The sequence below is a fragment of the Cebus imitator genome, unplaced genomic scaffold (assembly GCF_001604975.1).
Source record: "Cebus imitator isolate Cc_AM_T3 unplaced genomic scaffold, Cebus_imitator-1.0 Scaffold404, whole genome shotgun sequence".
Classification (NCBI taxonomy): Eukaryota; Metazoa; Chordata; class Mammalia; order Primates; family Cebidae; genus Cebus; species Cebus imitator.
In genome coordinates this window covers 487,739-505,302 of record NW_016107719.1, presented here as the reverse complement: position 1 = coordinate 505,302, position 17,564 = coordinate 487,739, and the positions used below count along the sequence as shown (strand labels likewise).

Below are 17,564 nucleotides of genomic sequence, written 5' to 3'. Positions count from 1 at the left end.
AAAAAAAAAAAAAAAAAAAAAAAAAAAAAAAGAGAAAGAAAAAAGAAAGAAGAGAATCAGTAGCTTCAGGTGGGCGCTGAGAGCCCTGTCACTGGAGGTCTGCAGGTGACGGGACATTGCCTTCCAGGGAGGAATCTTGGAAAGTCTGCCGGTTCCAGCAGATCAGGCTGGCCTGGGGTCTTGGCTGTGTGGTCTAACGGCGCCAGCCATGTGGGGTTGATGTAAGATTCCAGGAACATCAAATGTCAGATACAAAGGAACCATTGGATAAGGGGTATATGACTCTCTTAGAGGCCAGGAGACCGAAGCCCAGAGGAGTTAGGTAATGTGCCTGATGTCACACAGCTCAGCATTCAATCCCAGGTCCCTTCCCCACACTGTCCACAGCCTGCAGCACGGGTTCATTCATTGCACTGGAAATGCAGTTAACTTACCAAACGGTGTGCCTTGTCGAGGATGTAATCATCCCATTTTACAGACGAGGAACTGAGGCCCAGGGAGCTCCATGAGGTGGAGGCAGTGACAACACGTGTTCAGACCCCCGGCTTGAGTCTGTTCCCCAGGGGGTGGCAGGCTTTGTCCCTGAGGGCAGAGTTCCCGGCCTGGTGCTGGGCTTCCAGCAGCGAGGGGCGAGGTGGCTGCCTGCCTGAGAGATCTGCCAGGAGTCCTCGGTCCTCCTAATCCTGGGTAATGGCATTGACACGGACGGTGACAATGACACCTCGGGGAGCCTTGGCCAGCCTGGCCCAGGGAAGAGCCTGTGCCAGGGCTTATGAGCTGCTGTAAATGAGATTTCCCCGGCCGAGCCTCACGTCCCTCTCCTGGGAGGCCAGGACACAGACCACGCTTCCCCTGTCTGCTCCTGGAGCTGATGGGTGTCCCTGGAAGAAGAGTGTGGCCACATGAGTGGGAACCCGGCATGGTGTGTTTGCGAGGCCTCCTCCCCTGGACTGAGCGTGTGTGTCTCTGTCATGTCCTGGGGTTTCGGGGGAGCCCTGGGAGCTGGATGGTACTAACCTTGCCACGCAGGGGGAAACTGAGGCTCGGAGAGGGCCTGCGACTCACCCAGGGTCTCAGAGCCGGTCAGGTCTGCATCTTCCCCGCTGACCTCCGCTGCCTGCATCCCTGGCTGGCCTCACTCCGTCCACCCTCTCACCCACCCTGGGGAGGTGGCCTGACCCCCTCAGCCCCTCCCACACACCACAGTGCGGGGGGGCTCTCCCCGGGGCGGGGGTCCAGACTGTCCTCTGACAGGGAGGCTTGGGAGTCAGCCTGCAGTGGGGGGCCGAGAGGATGTAACCCCGAGCTTCAGTGAGCCTGAGTCCAGAGGAACCCTGATCTTGGGTGATGAGGGAACCCACATTAACAGCAGCTGCTGTTCACAGAGGTCAGGCACTGTGCTCGGCTTGCCCTCCAAGAGGGGCAGGGGTGGGGCTGAGCCAGGACTCCTTGTCTTCCCAGTTCTGACTTGTCTCCCAGAAGGGCCCAGGATCTTGGGGTACCTGGGCGGGAAGGGCACACACCAGCGGGATCGCTGGGTAGCTGATGACGCCTGAGGCCCAGAAAGGGGAGGCATTTGCTTTGAATGACTCTGGGGTCTGCGGTCCTGCCTAGTTCTGAACTGAGACCCCCGCACCACCAGCTCTGCCCCACGAGCAGCGAGTGCTGCGGGGTCTCACTGACTCTCCTCTCTGCCCACGAATGTCCCCATGAGAGGGGTCATCATACAGCATGCATCTGCAGACCCAGAGCCCCCAATAACCTCATGCACCCTGGCTGTGCAGCCGTTTGTTCTTGGTGGAAGGACAGAGCACCCCTTAAAGAGAGCTGCTTGGCTGGGCACAGTGGCTCACGCCTGTAATCCCAACACTTTGGGAGACCGAGGTGGGCGGATCATGAGGTCAGGAGCTCAAGACCAGCCTGGCCAACATGGTGAAATCCTGTCTCTACTAAAAAGACAAAAATTAGCCAGGTGTGGTGGCAGGCATCTGTAATTCCAGCTACTCCGGAGGCTGAGGCAGGAGAATCACTTGAAACCGGGAGGCAGAGGTTTCAGTGAGCCAAGATTGCACCACTGGGGCACTTGGAGCCTGAAGGGGAAGATGCTCTAGGGGAGGGGTCCAGTCAGGCCAGGGCATGGGAGCACTGCTCTTTGCTAGAACATGCCACCCCTATACCTGCTTGCCTGCATGGCCATACCCCTCCTGGGCTGTGCCACCAAGGCCCTGGGCAGAAAAGGTCTCTGCTTCCCACATCTGCTCCCTGCTCCCTCTGGCTGGTCACAGGATGCATTTTGGTGGTTCAGCCAGACCAGGTGTCATCTGTCTCCCTGGCCTCTGGGCTGGGGGGGAGCAGGTGCCCTGTCCTCTGAGCCACCTCCATCTATCATCGAGATAGCTCACTGCCGTCGGTGCCTCTGTCTCAGATGCACTTCCTCCTTTTCTCTCTCCCTGTCTGCCTCTGCCTGGCTGCCTGGATATTTTTGCTTTGCCACTATTCTCCGTCCTCGCCTCCTCCCTGCAGCCCCCCTTCTTCCCATCTCTCGCCACCTGGGTATGTGGGGAGCTGTCCTGTCCCCCTGCACTGTGTGTGGGAGGATCACCCTCATGGGAGGAGGGGAAGGGCACGACCTTGCCCATTTGACCACTGGACTCTCAGCCTTGGACCTGAGAGGAGAGGCTAGTGCCCCTGACGCCCACACCTTGAGTGTGTAAGCAGCTGGGCCAGGGGCCAAGTGCTGCTGTCAGCGGCTTCTTGGCCTCAGCTTCTCTGTTCCCTCCCTGGCTGCGTCAGGTCTCCATGGGTGGCAGGCAGGCAGCCCGGGATGGGGACCGGGCAGCTGACGCACCTGGGACAGGGTGATGGAAGCCTACTCCCAACTCCGTCTGAGTCACGGAGGCAGGTGGGAGCTGGGCCCAGCCCAAGTCATCCTGGAGAGCAGGAGGAAGAGGAGAGACCATGGGCAGGTCACCTTGAGGCTTAGGTGGGCAGAGCTTGGAGTGCCTGGGGTTGGGGCACCGAGGGCCTCTGCTCATCCTGGACTGTTTGGGAAGAGCTCGGGCAGGACTGGCTCCCCTCCCGCGTGGGCCTCTTCTCCCATGCCCCTCCACGCTCAGCCTCTTCACAGCCTTTGGTAGGGCCTGGCTTTCCCGAGGCTCCAGCCAGCCTGGCTTTGCCCAGTACCCTGGGCCTAGCTGTGAGGTTGCTGGTTTGAGGAACTCAGATGCACACACATACACATGTGGAACACACAGAACACGCATGTACTTAAACATGCCAACTGTAACACAGATGGATGCCTGCCCTCCCTGAGATGCGCCTGACACATATGCCTTCCCACCCCCCCCCACACAAGCACATGCGCCAAAGCTGATGCACATGCACGAATAATGTGTGCACATGCGGCTGCCTGCACGTCGTCGGCTTGTACACGTCAGCACACCCCTGCGTCGGCACTCTGAGCCACCTGCATGTGCACCTGCATACAAATGCGGTCCCTAGACATTCCCCGATGAGGAGGAGGGACTACATTGGAGCAGACGAGGGTTCTCTGACAGGCTGGCTCAAGGATCTCTGAAGTGGGAAGCGTGGAGACTCAGCCTCCTCCAGTACAACCTTGCTACCTGTGGGAGGGGAAACTGAGGCTTAGAGAGGGGCAGAACTGGCCTGGGGTCCCCCAGGAGCCAGTGGCCATGCTGGATGGGAGCCAAGGGCTCTCCAGCCCTGAGACCTTTGCATAGTACAGCCAAGGACAGAGCTGCTGTCTGCTGCCTGGGCACCCCTTCCTGCCTGGCTACCTTGTGGCACCCCCAGCCTGGTCCTGCAGCAACTGGGGAGGTGTGAGCCTGGCCTCAGAGGTCCCGATCATCACAGCCCCTGATGTAGCATCAGCCTTTAGTCTAGCAGGCCCTGTGGACTCCCTGTTCACCTTTCACCATCCCAACCAAAAATGGCCTGTCTGGGACTTCTTGTGGGATTAACCCCCACCCCACGCCCATTCCCCTTTTCTCTGTTCCTGCCCTCTGGGGCTCAGTGCTGTAAATTGCTTTTGCTTTAATGGCAAAGACTTAGACATTGTTTTAAAGCACCCTTTCCTAGACTTTCCCAGGAGGAGGAGGAGAGGGAGGCAGAGGTGGCTCCTGTGAACAGTCCCCGGCTTTTTGTGTCCAAATTTCTGGATTTCTGAGACCTAATCTTCACGTCCCTGGCCCCTGCCCAGGGCAGAGGGAGGGAGAACTGGGCTGTTTCCATAGTTGAGAGGACAGGGTGGGAGCTGGTGTGGGGGTCTGTCTAAAGAGCTGTGTCCAGCATGCTGGGCAACCTGGCCAAGTCTTTCCTGGGTCTGGGACTCAGTTTCCCCACTTGGAAAGTGAGGGTTGATCCTGATGTCCTACTGCTGTGACCTCTGGGCCGCCGTCCCTGCCCTTCTGCATCTTGGAAACGGGCAGCATGAATCCTCAGCTTCTTCTCTCCCATCAGATGGGCCGGAAAGGGACCCACTTTGTTAGATGTGGAAATAGACTCAGATGTTGTGGTTTGCCTAGCTAATTGGGCTGGGTAGATAGATGGGGTGCCAGGCCTCCAGACTCCTGGCTTGGGCTCAGCACCTTGGGAGCCTTGATCCTGGTCCAGGCTGTGCTGTGTTACTTGGGGCAACTCCCTGTCCCTCTCTGGGCCTCTGACTCTCCAGCCATGGAAGGGGAGCCGGGCCTCAGTCATGCTATTCCAGAGGGCTGGCCCTCTCCCAAGGATCAAGGTGCCTCAGGGGAGGCACTCTGGGGAGATGGTCGGGGGTATCTCTGGCCTCCCCGAGGCTTGCCTTTCTTTCCTTTGGCACTGCTCTGCCTGTGGGATGAGCTGTCCCCACATTCTCCCACAGCGGGAGACCCCGGCTTCTGCATACCCTGCTTGGGGGGCCTCACAGCTGCGACGTTCTGCTCCCCCTCCCCCATGGAAGCTGAGACAAGGGAATTATTTTTGGAACAAGAGCAGTTACACAACAAATGAATTATTTATCTTTTGGGCATGGAGGAAAGAAGGCATGTTGCTGAGCTTCTTAATTCTTTATCTGGGTCCAGGGGTGCCTGCTTGGGTCGGTGGACACATGTGCGTAGGGGCCTGCTTGTCGTGTGCAGATCGTAGGTGTGCTTGTGTGTGTGTGTAGCTGTGTACGTGTGCATGCTGTGGAGGTCCGGCTCAGGTGGGGGCATGTGGGTCTCTGTGCAGGTGGGGGGATAAGTGTGGCCTCCGGTGTGCTGAGGAGGGGTGTGCCCGCACCTGTGCCCAACTGTTGCTCTCCAGTGTCCCTTCTGTGTCCACAGTCCTCAGACTCTGCCTCTACCCCCCCTCATTCTTCTGTCTCTCTCCATCCCAGCCCCTGGGCTCCCTCCTGCCTCTTGCCACCCACCAATTCTTGGATGTAACAGGGACTCGAGTGCTTGCTGGCACAGAGGCCCTGGGATGGGGTGTGGAGAAGGGACGGGGGGCGGGGGGAGCCTGTGCTGGAGCTTGACGGGGCTGCTCCGAGCCCTCACACTGATCTGTCACCGCTTTCCATGCTGCCTTTCAGGAACCAGGTGCAGATGGGTCTCTTCCTTCCTGCCCCCGTCTCTCTCACTCCCTGCTCAGTGCGCGCTCTCCAGCCGCCTATGGGAATCGTCTGAAGTTCTGAGCCCAGAAGCCAAGGAGGAAGAGGAGGAGGAGGAGGAGTGAGAGGAGGTCAATCCCTGAGAACCTGTGCACCTTCTCAGCAGGAGACAAGGAGCCACACTGTGAGGGGAGCAGGCTGTGGGGCCCCCACCCTTAGCAGGCCTAGTGCCTGCCGCAGCACCCCAGAAGGCCCCCAGGAGTTGGCACTAGCTGTACCCACCTTGCCTGGGGCCCCCGTGCTGGGGGTCGCCCCCAAGATGGTGACGGCCCCGGGGAGGACTGTACTGCCAGCCCCGGGCTGTGGCCACTAGGCACCACCCCCCCATGCCTCGCCCTGCCCCTCACTCCGAGGCCCGCGCCATGCTGCGCCTGGGGCTGTGTGCAGCGGCGCTGCTGTGCGTGTGCCGGCCCAGCGCCGTGCGCGCCGACTGCTGGCTCATCGAGGGCGACAAGGGCTACGTGTGGCTGGCCATCTGCAGCCAGAACCAGCCGCCCTACGAGACCATCCCACAGCACATCAACAGCACCGTGCACGACCTGCGGCTCAACGAGAACAAGCTCAAAGCCGTGCTCTACTCCTCCCTCAACCGCTTCGGGAACCTCACCGACCTCAACCTCACCAAGAACGAGATCTCCTACATCGAGGACGGGGCCTTCCTGGGCCAGTCGAGCCTACAGGTCCTGCAGCTGGGCTACAACAAGCTCAGCAACCTGACGGAGGGCATGCTGCGGGGCATGAGCCGCCTGCAGTTCCTCTTCGTCCAGCACAACCTCATCGAGGTGGTGACGCCCACCGCCTTCTCCGAGTGCCCCAGCCTCATCAGCATCGACCTGTCCTCCAACCGCCTTAGCCGCCTGGACGGCGCCACCTTTGCCAGCCTCGCCAACCTGATGGTGTGTGAGCTGGCCGGCAACCCCTTCAACTGTGAGTGCGACCTTTTCGGCTTCCTGGCCTGGCTGGTCGTCTTCAACAACGTCACCAAGAACTACGACCGCCTGCAGTGCGAGTCGCCACGGGAATTTGCCGGCTACCCGCTGCTGGTGCCCCGGCCCTACCACAGCCTCAACGCCATCACCGTGCTCCAGGCCAAGTGCCGGAACGGCTCACTGCCTGCCCGGCCCGTGAGCCACCCCACGCCCTACTCCACCGACGCCCAGAGGGAGCCGGACGAGAACTCGGGCTTCAACCCCGACGAGATCCTCTCGGTGGAGCCGCCGGCCTCGTCCACCACGGATGCGTCCGCGGGGCCCGCCATCAAGCTGCACCACGTCACCTTCACCTCGGCCACCCTGGTGGTCATCATCCCACACCCCTACAGCAAGATGTACGTCCTGGTGCAGTACAACAACAGCTACTTCTCCGACGTCATGACCCTTAAGAACAAGAAGGAGATCGTGACGCTGGACAAGCTGCGGGCACACACCGAGTACACCTTCTGCGTGACCTCGCTGCGCAACAGCCGCCGCTTCAACCACACCTGCCTGACCTTCACCACGCGGGACCCCGTCCCCGGCGACTTGGCACCCAAAACCTCCACCACCACCCACTACATCATGACCATCCTGGGCTGCCTCTTCGGCATGGTCATCGTGCTGGGGGCTGTGTACTACTGCCTGCGCAAGCGACGCATGCAGGAGGAGAAGCAGAAGTCCGTCAACGTCAAGAAAACCATCCTGGAAATGCGGTACGGGGCCGATGTGGATGCCGGCTCCATCGTGCACGCTGCCCAGAAGCTGGGTGAGCCCCCCGTGCTGCCTGTGTCTCGCATGGCCTCCATCCCCTCCATGATTGGGGAGAAGCTGCCCACCGCCAAGGGCTTGGAGGCTGGGCTGGACACGCCCAAGGTGGCTACCAAGGGCAACTATATTGAGGTGCGCACAGGGGCCGGCGGGGACGGCCTGGCTCGGCCGGAGGATGACCTCCCGGACCTCGAGAACGGCCAGGGCTCCGCTGCGGAGATCTCCACCATTGCCAAGGAGGTGGACAAGGTCAACCAGATCATCAACAACTGCATCGACGCCCTCAAGCTGGACTCGGCCTCTTTCCTGGGAGGCGGCAGTGGCAGTGGGGATCCCGAGCTGGCCTTCGAGTGCCAGTCCCTCCCTGCAGCTGCTGCCGCCTCCTCAGCCACTGCCCCCGGGCCGCTGGAGCGGCCCAGCTTCCTTTCACCTCCCTACAAGGAGAGCTCCCACCACCCGCTACAGCGCCAGCTGAGCGCCGACGCGGCCGTGACCCGCAAGACCTGCAGCGTGTCTTCCAGCGGTTCCATCAAGAGCGCCAAGGTCTTTAGCCTGGACGTGCCTGACCACCCGGCCGCCACGGGGCTGGCCAAGGGCGACTCCAAGTACATCGAGAAAGGCAGCCCTCTCAACAGCCCGTTGGACCGGCTCCCACTGGTGCCAGCGGGCAGTGGTGGGGGCAGCGGCGGGGGCGGGGGCATCCACCACCTGGAGGTAAAGCCAGCCTACCACTGCAGCGAGCACCGGCACAGCTTCCCCGCCCTCTACTACGAGGAGGGCGCCGACAGCCTGAGCCAGCGCGTGTCCTTCCTCAAGCCGCTGACCCGCTCCAAGCGTGACTCCACCTACTCACAGCTCTCCCCCAGACACTACTACTCAGGGTATTCCTCCAGCCCCGAGTACTCATCCGAGAGCACGCACAAGATCTGGGAGCGCTTCCGGCCCTACAAGAAGCACCACCGGGAGGAGGTGTACATGGCCGCTGGCCACGCCCTGCGCAAGAAGGTCCAGTTCGCCAAGGATGAGGATCTGCACGACATCCTCGATTACTGGAAGGGGGTCTCAGCCCAGCAGAAGCTGTGAGCCCCTGCTCCCTGGTGAGGTCGGAGCCAGAGCGCTGGGGGCCCTCTGGGGGAAGGGTCCGGGCGGCCAGGGCGGGGAAGCTGACTCGGTGGCTGAGGCGCAGGAGAGGACGCACACGCAGACCCGCACGCACGCACGCACACACACACCTGACCACCACCCGACTGTGAACAAAACAACATATGACAATAACGGACAGGAAAACAAAGACACATCTTCCTTAAAGTTTACAAACTGATACCGAAACCAGTCGTCTTTACTGTGCTGCCCAGGGACTCTGCTGGGGGTTGCAGGGCCGGGGGCCGGGGACCGGCAGGGGGAGGAAGGAAGCCAAGAGAGGGTGTGGGGTCTGGGGGTCTGGGGCTAGAAACAGGTGTGTGGACCAAGAAGGCCAGGGTAGAGAGAGACTGAAGCCCCTCTGGGGCAGAGGGAGGCTCTCCTCCCAAGCTGGGGGTCAGGTCTCTTGAAGATTTAGCATTAGACAGGCATTGGGCATTGTCTCCCTCCACTTTAGAGAGAGGGGGAAACTGAGGCCCGGAGAGGGGAGTTGACAATCCCAGGGTCACATAGCAGCTTAGCCTCAAGTCCCTCAACTTCCCAGCCCAGTTCTGTCCCCAACCCCCCCACCCCACAGCTGCCTTGTGGGAACCCACCTGCCCCATGCCCAACCCCCGACACCCCCTTCCAACCTGTGGTCCCTTGGGGCTGAGGGACTTGCGAGTCAGGCAGGTGCTTTTTCTTCCTAGAAAGCCACATGGCAGTGCCCCCAGAGCGTGCAGCTGTGATTCAGAATCCTGGGGGGCTCTTGTCCCCTACGCTAGCACCCGGGAGAAGGGAGAGGGTCCTGTTGATGGGGAAGGAGCCGAGGCAGGGCGACATTCCACCAGCCCACTTCAAGTGTCTTCCATGTGGCCTGGGAAGAGTGGGGCGTGTGGCGGCAGGCCGGCTCCCAGGACATCTCAGGTGCAGCCCCCGCCCAGCTTCTCTGATCCTCCGAGACCCCCGCCCACCGCAGAAGTACAGCGGTGCACTGTGATGCCTGGGGGGCTGCAGGGAGGAGGTGTCGTGGGGACATCCTGCCCGTCCCCGTGGCCTGCATCCCCACCTGCCTGACCCCATCGTGGGATCTCGGCTCCTGTCTCAGCCGACCAGGGAAGGAGGGCTTTCTCACTCACCCCCTCTCGGCTGCTCTTCGCAGCCTGTCCCCCTGGCCAGAGGGGCTCCCAAGTTTCCATGGCAACGGCCACTCCCCTCTTTCTGACCCCCAGCCAACATCAAACAAAGCACAAACAGTGAGGCACCCTGCTGGTCTGGGAGGGGTAGGGAGCAGGCTGGGTTCGTGGCGCCCCGCCCCCTCCCAGCCATCCTCTGTCGCCATGGTAACCCTGTGCCTGGCAGTTGGTGCCCAGAGTGACCGTTGGGCTCTGGGGCTCTCTGTCCATGTGGGTGGTGGCAGTTGGTGGTGGGGGAGGACCAGCCTGGCAGGAGCTCCTGGGGCCAGCTCTTTTGGGAGGCAAATCTGGGGTCCTGAGATTGGGATCTTAACCAGTCGGGATGCTGAGGGGCGGGAGTCCATCATCCTTCACCTCTGGGTGGGAGCTGGGCCGGTGGGGCGTGGGGAAGCCTGTACTAGCAACTTTGCCCGCCTGATGACGTGCCCCTCGGCTCCCACCCACCTCAGCATGGGAGGGGGGACTCGGCTCTCCCCACGCCCCTGCCAGAGATCCCTAACCTTGGGGCTGTGGCCCACATGGGTTTCCTGAGATTCGGAGAGTATGATTGAGGGGTGAGGGTAGGGGCTGGGGTGGGACAAGACGGGCAGTGTTGGTGGGGAGGGACTGACTGGGAAAGTGAGTGCCATCCTTGGGGGGGCCCCAACCATCTTCCTGCTGGGGGCAAGGGGTCCAGGGGGACAGCGGAGGGCTGGGAGGCTCAGGGTCAGCTCAGCACCTCTCTCATCCCGACTGTGGGGTGAACAAAGCCCAGGGCTCACTTTGGGGGTGACATTTGCAAAGAAAAGACTGTTCTCCCTGGGGCGAGGAGGGGGGTGCGGCATGGACGCTTGGAGTAGACCTCCCTCCCCCGGTCCCCCAAACCTGCCCCAACCCCTCCTCACACCCAGTTGGCACAACTGACAACAGCAAACAGGCGGAGAAGCCAGGGGTGTGAGCAAGCAGACCCCCCATTCTATTTGCATGACGATTTTACTGTATTTTTCTGAGCAAACATCTGTCGTGTATGTGCCAGTTTGTCCAGACTCCCCCGCCCCCTCCCCGACGCCCTCCTTTCCCACATTGCGTCTGTTATGATCTGACGAGCAGCTCTTGAAACCCAGGGAGGGGTCAGCTCTGCAAACACAGACCCAAAACAGGTGCCACCGAGACAGCCCTGCCCCACCTCCTGCCTCTCTGGGCATTGGGCCCATAAGTGCCACCTCCCTCCCTCCTCCATCTTCCCACTGCCACCTCCCTTTTCCCTAGTTCCTTCCCCTCCTCCGTCCCAGGGAGGGCAGCCCCAGGGAAGCCTCCTTGAGGGTCCATGTCTGGGTGGAAAGGACTGTCCGTCCATCCTGCTTGTTCCCATTTTGCAGATGAGGAAGTCAGGGCTCTCAGACAGGGGCCTGGTGACTTGGCCGGCCAGCTGCGGTGGAGGGTCAGTTACACTGCTAAGTATAGGAGATGAGAAGCTTGGGGCTTTGTGGGGGGCTTCATGGAGAGGCTGGGGGCTTTGAGAAAGGAACTGTGGGAAGAAGGAGCCCGCCTGGGTGGGCTGCAGGGAGGGTTCCCGGCAGTAGGATCGGGTGCCTGTCCTTGCCGTTTCCCCATCCTTCCTGCCTGAAGATCCCTATCAAAACCTCAGATGCTCCGACTGCAGGGACAGGGCCCTGTCTGGAGAGCAGGACCCTCATACTCCGGGAGGGGACTAGCCTTGAAGACTCAGTTCATGTGGTTCTTTGTGAGGCAGGGCAGAGTCTTAAGACTCAGGTCTCTGGCCTCCCCGGCCAGGCCAGACCCCAGCTTTTCAGCTGGAGGAGGGCCCACCCACCTGGAGGCTGGCCTGCATCTGTGTCCCGCCTCCCACTCAGGAAGAGTTTTTCCCAGGCAGGAGGGAAGGATTCACTAAACACGCCTGAACGTTGCCATCTAGGAGTCTGGTTAAGGTTTGGGTTTGTGATGGTGATGAGCAGCACGGTGGAGCTGGGGCAGGCAGTGGGGGCAGACACCCAGGAGAGGAGGGCAGGGGGGCCCGGCGGAGTGAGGGGTTGAGCTAAGCTGGCTGGAGGAATGTGGGTGCAGTGCCCTGGACCTCTGCGGGGAGGTCTCCTGCCTTGGGCCTGAACGAGGTCACACCTGGGCTTGCCCGTTCCTGGTACCTGTTGGAGACTTACCTCTGAAGCTGTTTCTGGGAAGTAGGGATGGGCCTGCTCCCTCCTGAAGGGCACAGCTGATGTGGCTAGCCCTCTGTTGGAGCTCATGGCCTTCTAGAAGCAAATTATGGAGACTGTCAGGAAGACAAGAAAGCCTAGGTGGTGGGGACACCTCTTCATGGGCCCCGGCCTTTCAGCCTCGCTTCTCCCTGCAGCAGGAGTCGTCTCTCTCTGCCTACCAATGATCCCTCCCTTGCGCTCCCCTCCTGGGCAGTGTGGGAGGCCCGTGGGGCAGGTCAGGGCAGCGGGGAGGGTGGGAATAAAAAGACTCACTTGGGAAGGCAGGACCTGGATCGCCCCTGAGAGGCTGCAGCGTGGAGTGTCGGGCTGGCCGAAAGTCACCATGTTCTCAACTGGAAGTTGGTTGCCTTCCCCACCCACCCCCTGGAACTTTAACAGAGGGGGAGACAGAAGTGCAGAGAAGAAAAGGAGAGGGAAGGAAACTTAGAGTCAAGAAACCTGACAGTGACAGTGCTAAGGCCAGGATGGCATCAGGAATTAGGGACAGCAGTGACAGGTCCCCGCTTCTGAGGGGTCTAAGTGCAGGGAAGGGACAGACACAAAGCTCCCTGGTGACTGGTGCCTTGCAGAGAATTAAAATGGGGTGATGGGGTGGGGAGGGCCAAAGGTGGTCAGGGAGCATCCCCTGGGGGATGGGGGGGGACAGGGGGCCAAGCTCTGAATGACCAGAGGAGCCAGAAGGATGAGTGGGCAGGTGTGAAGACGAGCCTGGAGGGAATGGGGTTGCAGTGGGTGCCTGTCCCCAAGCACCACCTCCATCCCCTACCACTCTGCCCCTGCCCATTCCAGGCCCAGCAGGGTCTCGTCTCCATGAACTTGGCCCGGGGAAGCCGGTGTGAAGGTTGGGGCAAGGCTGCCCCACCTTACTGCCATCTCTCCTCTCTGACAAGGTGGCTGCTCCGGAGGTGGCTGAGCTCCAGGAGAGGGGCCCTCCTCTAACCCTCAGGCTCAGATCCTGTCCTGACACACTCCTTCCCTGACTCTGGGTCCTCCCACCTCTAAGACAGAACCAGGGTGCACACTGCTTGCCTCTGGAGGCAGCCTCAGCCCTCACTCAAGGTCAGGCAGTCCTGCAGAGCGGGAAGGAGAGGAAGGGGTCCGGTAGGGTGGGCAGGATGGTCTGGGCCTCCTTCCTCCTGCCCCTCTGCCACTCCACCCAGCGCAGGGCCCGGCAGGGGATTGGAGTTCCTGCAGTGTCGGCCACACAGCCCTCCCACCATCTCTCCCTCCCTCCCACTGTCCCTCCCGCCCTCCCGAGCCACCAGCCCCCAAGTTGGCTGTGGTTGGGCACCTGGTTTGGGTCCTGCAGAGCTGGGCCCCAGCCCTGGGCTCTGAACCTGTGAACCCTTGCTGTGTACGGACCTTTCCTTCCTCTGAGGGCCTTGAACCCTCTCCTTTTCTTCTCTTTTTTTTTTCGGGGGGGGATTAACTTTATTTTCTCTTCCCTGTATCTGCCTCTTCCTCCCCTCAATTTCCTGTTTTAAAACTCAATGGCACGAAATTGTTTTCCTCAACTCGGAGATTCCTGTATGGAGAGAATCAATTTCTATATTTGCAATAAATTTCTTATTTAAAGCTATGGGGCCGCGGTCTATGTCCTGTTGTATTCCTCCCACGTCGCGCTGCCACGACCCCCGCTGTCCGTTCCACCATTTCCCTTCCCACTGGGAGCCCCCCTCATGGGGCCAAGGCTTAGTGGATGGGGCGAGTGGGGGGTCACTGCCTGCGGTCAAGGGAAAAAAGAAGGGGGTCTGCAGAGAGGAGGCCAGCGGGGAAGTCAATTCCAGGGTCACTGTGCATCTGGACACCACACCCGTCTGATGGGTGGCCCGATGACCCCCTTCCCCACATCCTAGACGCCTCTCAGTTGTGTGCTCTCTATTTTCTGCCACTGTTGCCTCTCACGCCCAGGATACAGAGAGGCAGGGCCCTGTGGTGGCATTCCTGGACCTCAGCCCCCCATCAGTGACCCTGGGTCCCAGGGTCTCTGAGGTCAGCCTCTGCACCCTGTCTAGGGCGGGTTCAGGGTCTCCGTGGGACCCCCCAGGCCTCCTACAGGCCTGTCCTGTCCCCGGCCCACCCCTCCTCTGGTGCCCTCCCGTATGATGTCTTTTTCCACGCTGGGAGCCCTCCTCACTGGCCCTTCTGGCCTTCTAGTCCTTCTCAGATTTAGGAGATGCCTCGTGTCTCTGGTCAGGCTGAGGCACTCAGGTCAGGGTCCAGTGACCTCAGGCTGAATCGCCCAACCTCTGCGCCGGCTGAGTCTGGAGCCCATCGGCCAGCTGCAGCCTCCTCGCTCCCCAGGGGCAGAGCCCGCCTGCCCTTCTCTCAGACTCTTGTTCCCCAGTTGCTACAAAACCCTCCTCCCGGAAAGCCCCTGGATTCAGCCTGGATTGCTGCGGGGTATTTTGGACTCCGTGGGTCTGAGCTAGTCCCCGATGTCACACTGTGGCCTTCAGCCCAGTCCTAGGTGGACAGGAGCTGTGTCCAGGTGGCTGTGGTGGCCCACAGGGCTGTTCTGCCCCCTGCCTGCTTCCATTGGGGGTGGCTGTACTTTGGGGACCCTCTGGGATAGCCCAGGGCCTAGGGCTGCTCACCTTCTGCCGCCTGTCCCTTCCAGGTGCCCTCACGAGGTCTCGGTGCAGCCATCCCAAGGGGGCCACAGCCAGCACAGCCCCTCCTTAGCTCTGCTTCCTGGCAGGCCGGGCCTCCTTTGTGAGGGAAGTTTCACTGGGAGGCGCAGAGGGCTAGGCCCCAGGCCCTGACAGGCTCTGTCCCTCAGGACCGTCATCTGGGGCTGCCCTGTGTTCCCTGGACCCAACCCTGGGCCCCAGGAGCCCCTGCTCCCCGCCTGCCTGCCGCACTACCAATGCCCTCTTCACCAGCAGGTGCCATTTCTGTTGAAGGACTCGTTTTGCTCCTCGGGACACTAGGAGGTGATTAAAGGTGTCTGAACCCGGCTAGTCCAAGTTCAGGCCGCTCCCCTCGGCTGCCTTCCCCGGCCTTGGGCGGGGGGAGCCCTGCGGCTCCTGGGAGTGTGGAAGTGTCCTCCAGGGTGGCTTCGCTCCGGTGCGTGGAAATCCGGCAGCACCCTTACTCAGGCTTTGAAAGCCACTGTTATTCCCTCACGTTACAAAGGCGAACCCCCTGGCCGCCTCATTTCAACTCAGAAGTGGTTGTGTTTCTAAATCGAGCACGTTTAAACACTCCTGTTTCAGGGGGCTTGGGACTAATTTTGGTCCTGTTTACAAATGCAATCAGGGACGTGTCCTTAAGTACCCCCCAATCCGTAAGTGTCGCATGTCTGCTTCCCTTTCTGCACGCCTCAATGATCTGAAGAGCCAGCAAGCGCTGTGAGCCCACAGTTTCATCTTAACCTATGGGCTGTTATGGAAAAGAAGACCCCGCTTCTGAATGAAGGTCTTCCTTACACATAATCAATTTATTTGCAAGTACTCCAGGACACTGAGCACTTACCTGAAACACACCAAGTGGCACAAGATAGCCGCGACACAAAGGTGGCCTGTCATCGTGTCCACTTGCTATGGTTTCTCCGTTTTGGACAAATGGCTCTAAGTGTGGCTGGACCTTGTGGACAGTGTTGGGTGAATGAAGCCTCCTCTGCTGTCCAGGCCCCAGGAACTGGATATTTCAGGAGGGACAGGGGTCTGGGTGCTGTAAGTGGGGCAGCCCCCTGTGGGTGAGGTCCAGGAATGCCCCCACATAGCCCTGCCTCTCTGTATCCTGGGCACACAGCAGAGGGGTGTCTAGGATTTTGGGAAGGGAGGTTGCGGGGGGACCCCACTTCGACACGTTCTATGTCATGCCCTCTTAAGTAGAGTGCTCTTCCCAAGCCCACCCTAGCCAAGGGCCGAGTTGCTGGTGTGGAAACGGCTCATTTCCTAGGACGTCTGTCACCCAAGCCGCACTGGTCCCCTGCCCTCTCCAGCCCAGACAGGCTTCCTTCTCCAGAGTCTTCAATGTTCTTCCCTGCAGCGGGGTCCCCGGATGCCCAGTATCCTTAGCGCCACTCCCTGGGCTCTGCTGGGCTTGGTTTGAAGGAATTCACAGTTCCAAGGTGACTCTGGTGACCCTCGAAGCCGCTGGGCCAGGAACTTCCTTTTCTGTTTGGCTGCTTAGCTGAATATTCCACTCCCTCAAGCTCCCCCCTCCCAGCAGTCATCTATGTTCCCCTTCCTGAGATGCTCCCAAGAGCCTTGCGGCTGCAGGATTTGGGGGATCACCGGGTCTCCCTGGGTCTCAGGGTCTTCTTTAGTCCCTGAAGGCAGCGCTCCGGGCACTCAGCCCCAGGCCCAGCGTCTCAGAGGCCGGCCTCCTCCCAACTTCTACTCCTGTCACTGATGGGTCCAGGGTCCCCGTGGAACCCGCTGGCCCTCCTCTGGGCCCAGCCTGGGCAGCCTGTCCTGGACCCCGGGCCCACCCCTCCACTGGTGCCTTTCCACCATCTGCTGTTCATTCCTCCACAGCCAGGAAGCACTCCTGCTCCGTCTCAGATTTAGGAGGCGCCCGGTCTCTCTGGTCAGGCCCAGGCACCCCAGGTCTTGAATCCAGTGGCCTCAGGCTGAACCGCCTGAGCCCCTGCTGGGGGCCAAGGGGAGCCTGGGGTCCCACTACCCAGCCCCCAGCCTCCTTGCTTCCCAGCAGCAGACCCCGCCTGCCCTTTCTCAGATCCCTGTTCTCCAACCGTTATCAGCCTCTCTCAGGAAGGCCCCGGACTCAGCCTGGATTGTTCTGGTGTGCTTTGATGCAGTCCCTCGTTCTGAGTGATTCCCTGTGACTCACAGAGTGGCACTCATCCCTTGCTTGTGTCTGCAGGAGCTGGGTCCTGCTGGCTTGGGTGGCCCACGGGGCTGTCCGGCTCCCTCCCTGCCTCCATGGGTGTTGGTTGAACTGTCCAGGCTTGGCCCCTCACTGTCTGCCTGGGCCCCAGCTGTCCCCTCTGAGTGCCCTCACACAGGCTCAGTGCAGCTGTCCCAGTGGGGCTGTGACCAGGCCAGTCTCTCTCCGGCTCTGCCCCCGCCCACACCAGGCTCTTTCCCGGCAGCCCCTGCGCTCCCTCCGGAGCCCCTCGGCCCTGGGACTGCCCGTGGCCCTGAGCTTGGTCCTGGATCCCAGGTGCTCCTCGCCTGCTGCCACCACCGCCCCAGCCTCGACAAGGCTTCCTCCCTGCTGGTGTCGTGAGTTGGGGTCTGCAAGCCCCTTTTTCCAGGAAAGCCTTTGCTGTCTATTCCTTGGTCAGGCGGGGGCTTGGGCGATTCCTGCTGGCGCAGGTGTTTTCTTCGCATTCTTCCCAGACCGTGGGAATCTGAGTCTGAGTTCTGCTCCTGGTCTTGCTTTACCCCGGCTCCCCTGGATTATGGGTCCCGTCTGTAGCTTCCTGGTCTCTGCATCTGGGGCTCCCACACGGGAACTGGTTGGCCTCATGAGCCACCTTCTGAAGACCCTTTGCCTGCAAGGAAAGAGACCAGGTGCCAGGTGTGTTGGCGGTGCAGGTTCTGGCGGCCCTCCCAGCCCCACACCTGTGGGTTGCCCTCTGCTCCTTGTGACCCGGCTGCTCTGGGCCTTGCTATTCTGGGAGCTCAGCCCCTGTCTCCTCCCTCAGGCCCGGGGGCGGTGGGGGGAT

General features: G+C 60.9%; 1 protein-coding gene and 1 long non-coding RNA gene across 12 annotated transcripts in view; both read left to right on the top strand.

Moving 5' to 3' along the window:
* The window catches only part of ELFN2 (extracellular leucine rich repeat and fibronectin type III domain containing 2), a 60,564-nt gene extending 47,065 nt beyond the window's left edge, over nucleotides 1-13,499 (top strand). For all 11 annotated transcript variants that reach the window (XM_037731526.1, XM_017508933.2, XM_037731523.1 and 8 more), the window contains one exon: nucleotides 5,570-13,499. In XM_037731526.1, coding sequence (XP_037587454.1) covers nucleotides 5,974-8,472 — 2,499 coding nt within the window. In that variant the 5' untranslated portion in view covers nucleotides 5,570-5,973 and the 3' untranslated portion in view covers nucleotides 8,473-13,499. The remainder of the gene's footprint in view (nucleotides 1-5,569) is intronic.
* The window catches only part of LOC119468267, a 21,968-nt gene extending 8,469 nt beyond the window's left edge, over nucleotides 1-13,499 (top strand). The window contains exons 2-3 of the long non-coding RNA XR_005196924.1: nucleotides 517-519; nucleotides 12,206-13,499. This is a non-coding gene — a long non-coding RNA (uncharacterized LOC119468267). The remainder of the gene's footprint in view (nucleotides 1-516; nucleotides 520-12,205) is intronic.
* Nucleotides 13,500-17,564: the final 4,065 nt, after the last annotated feature.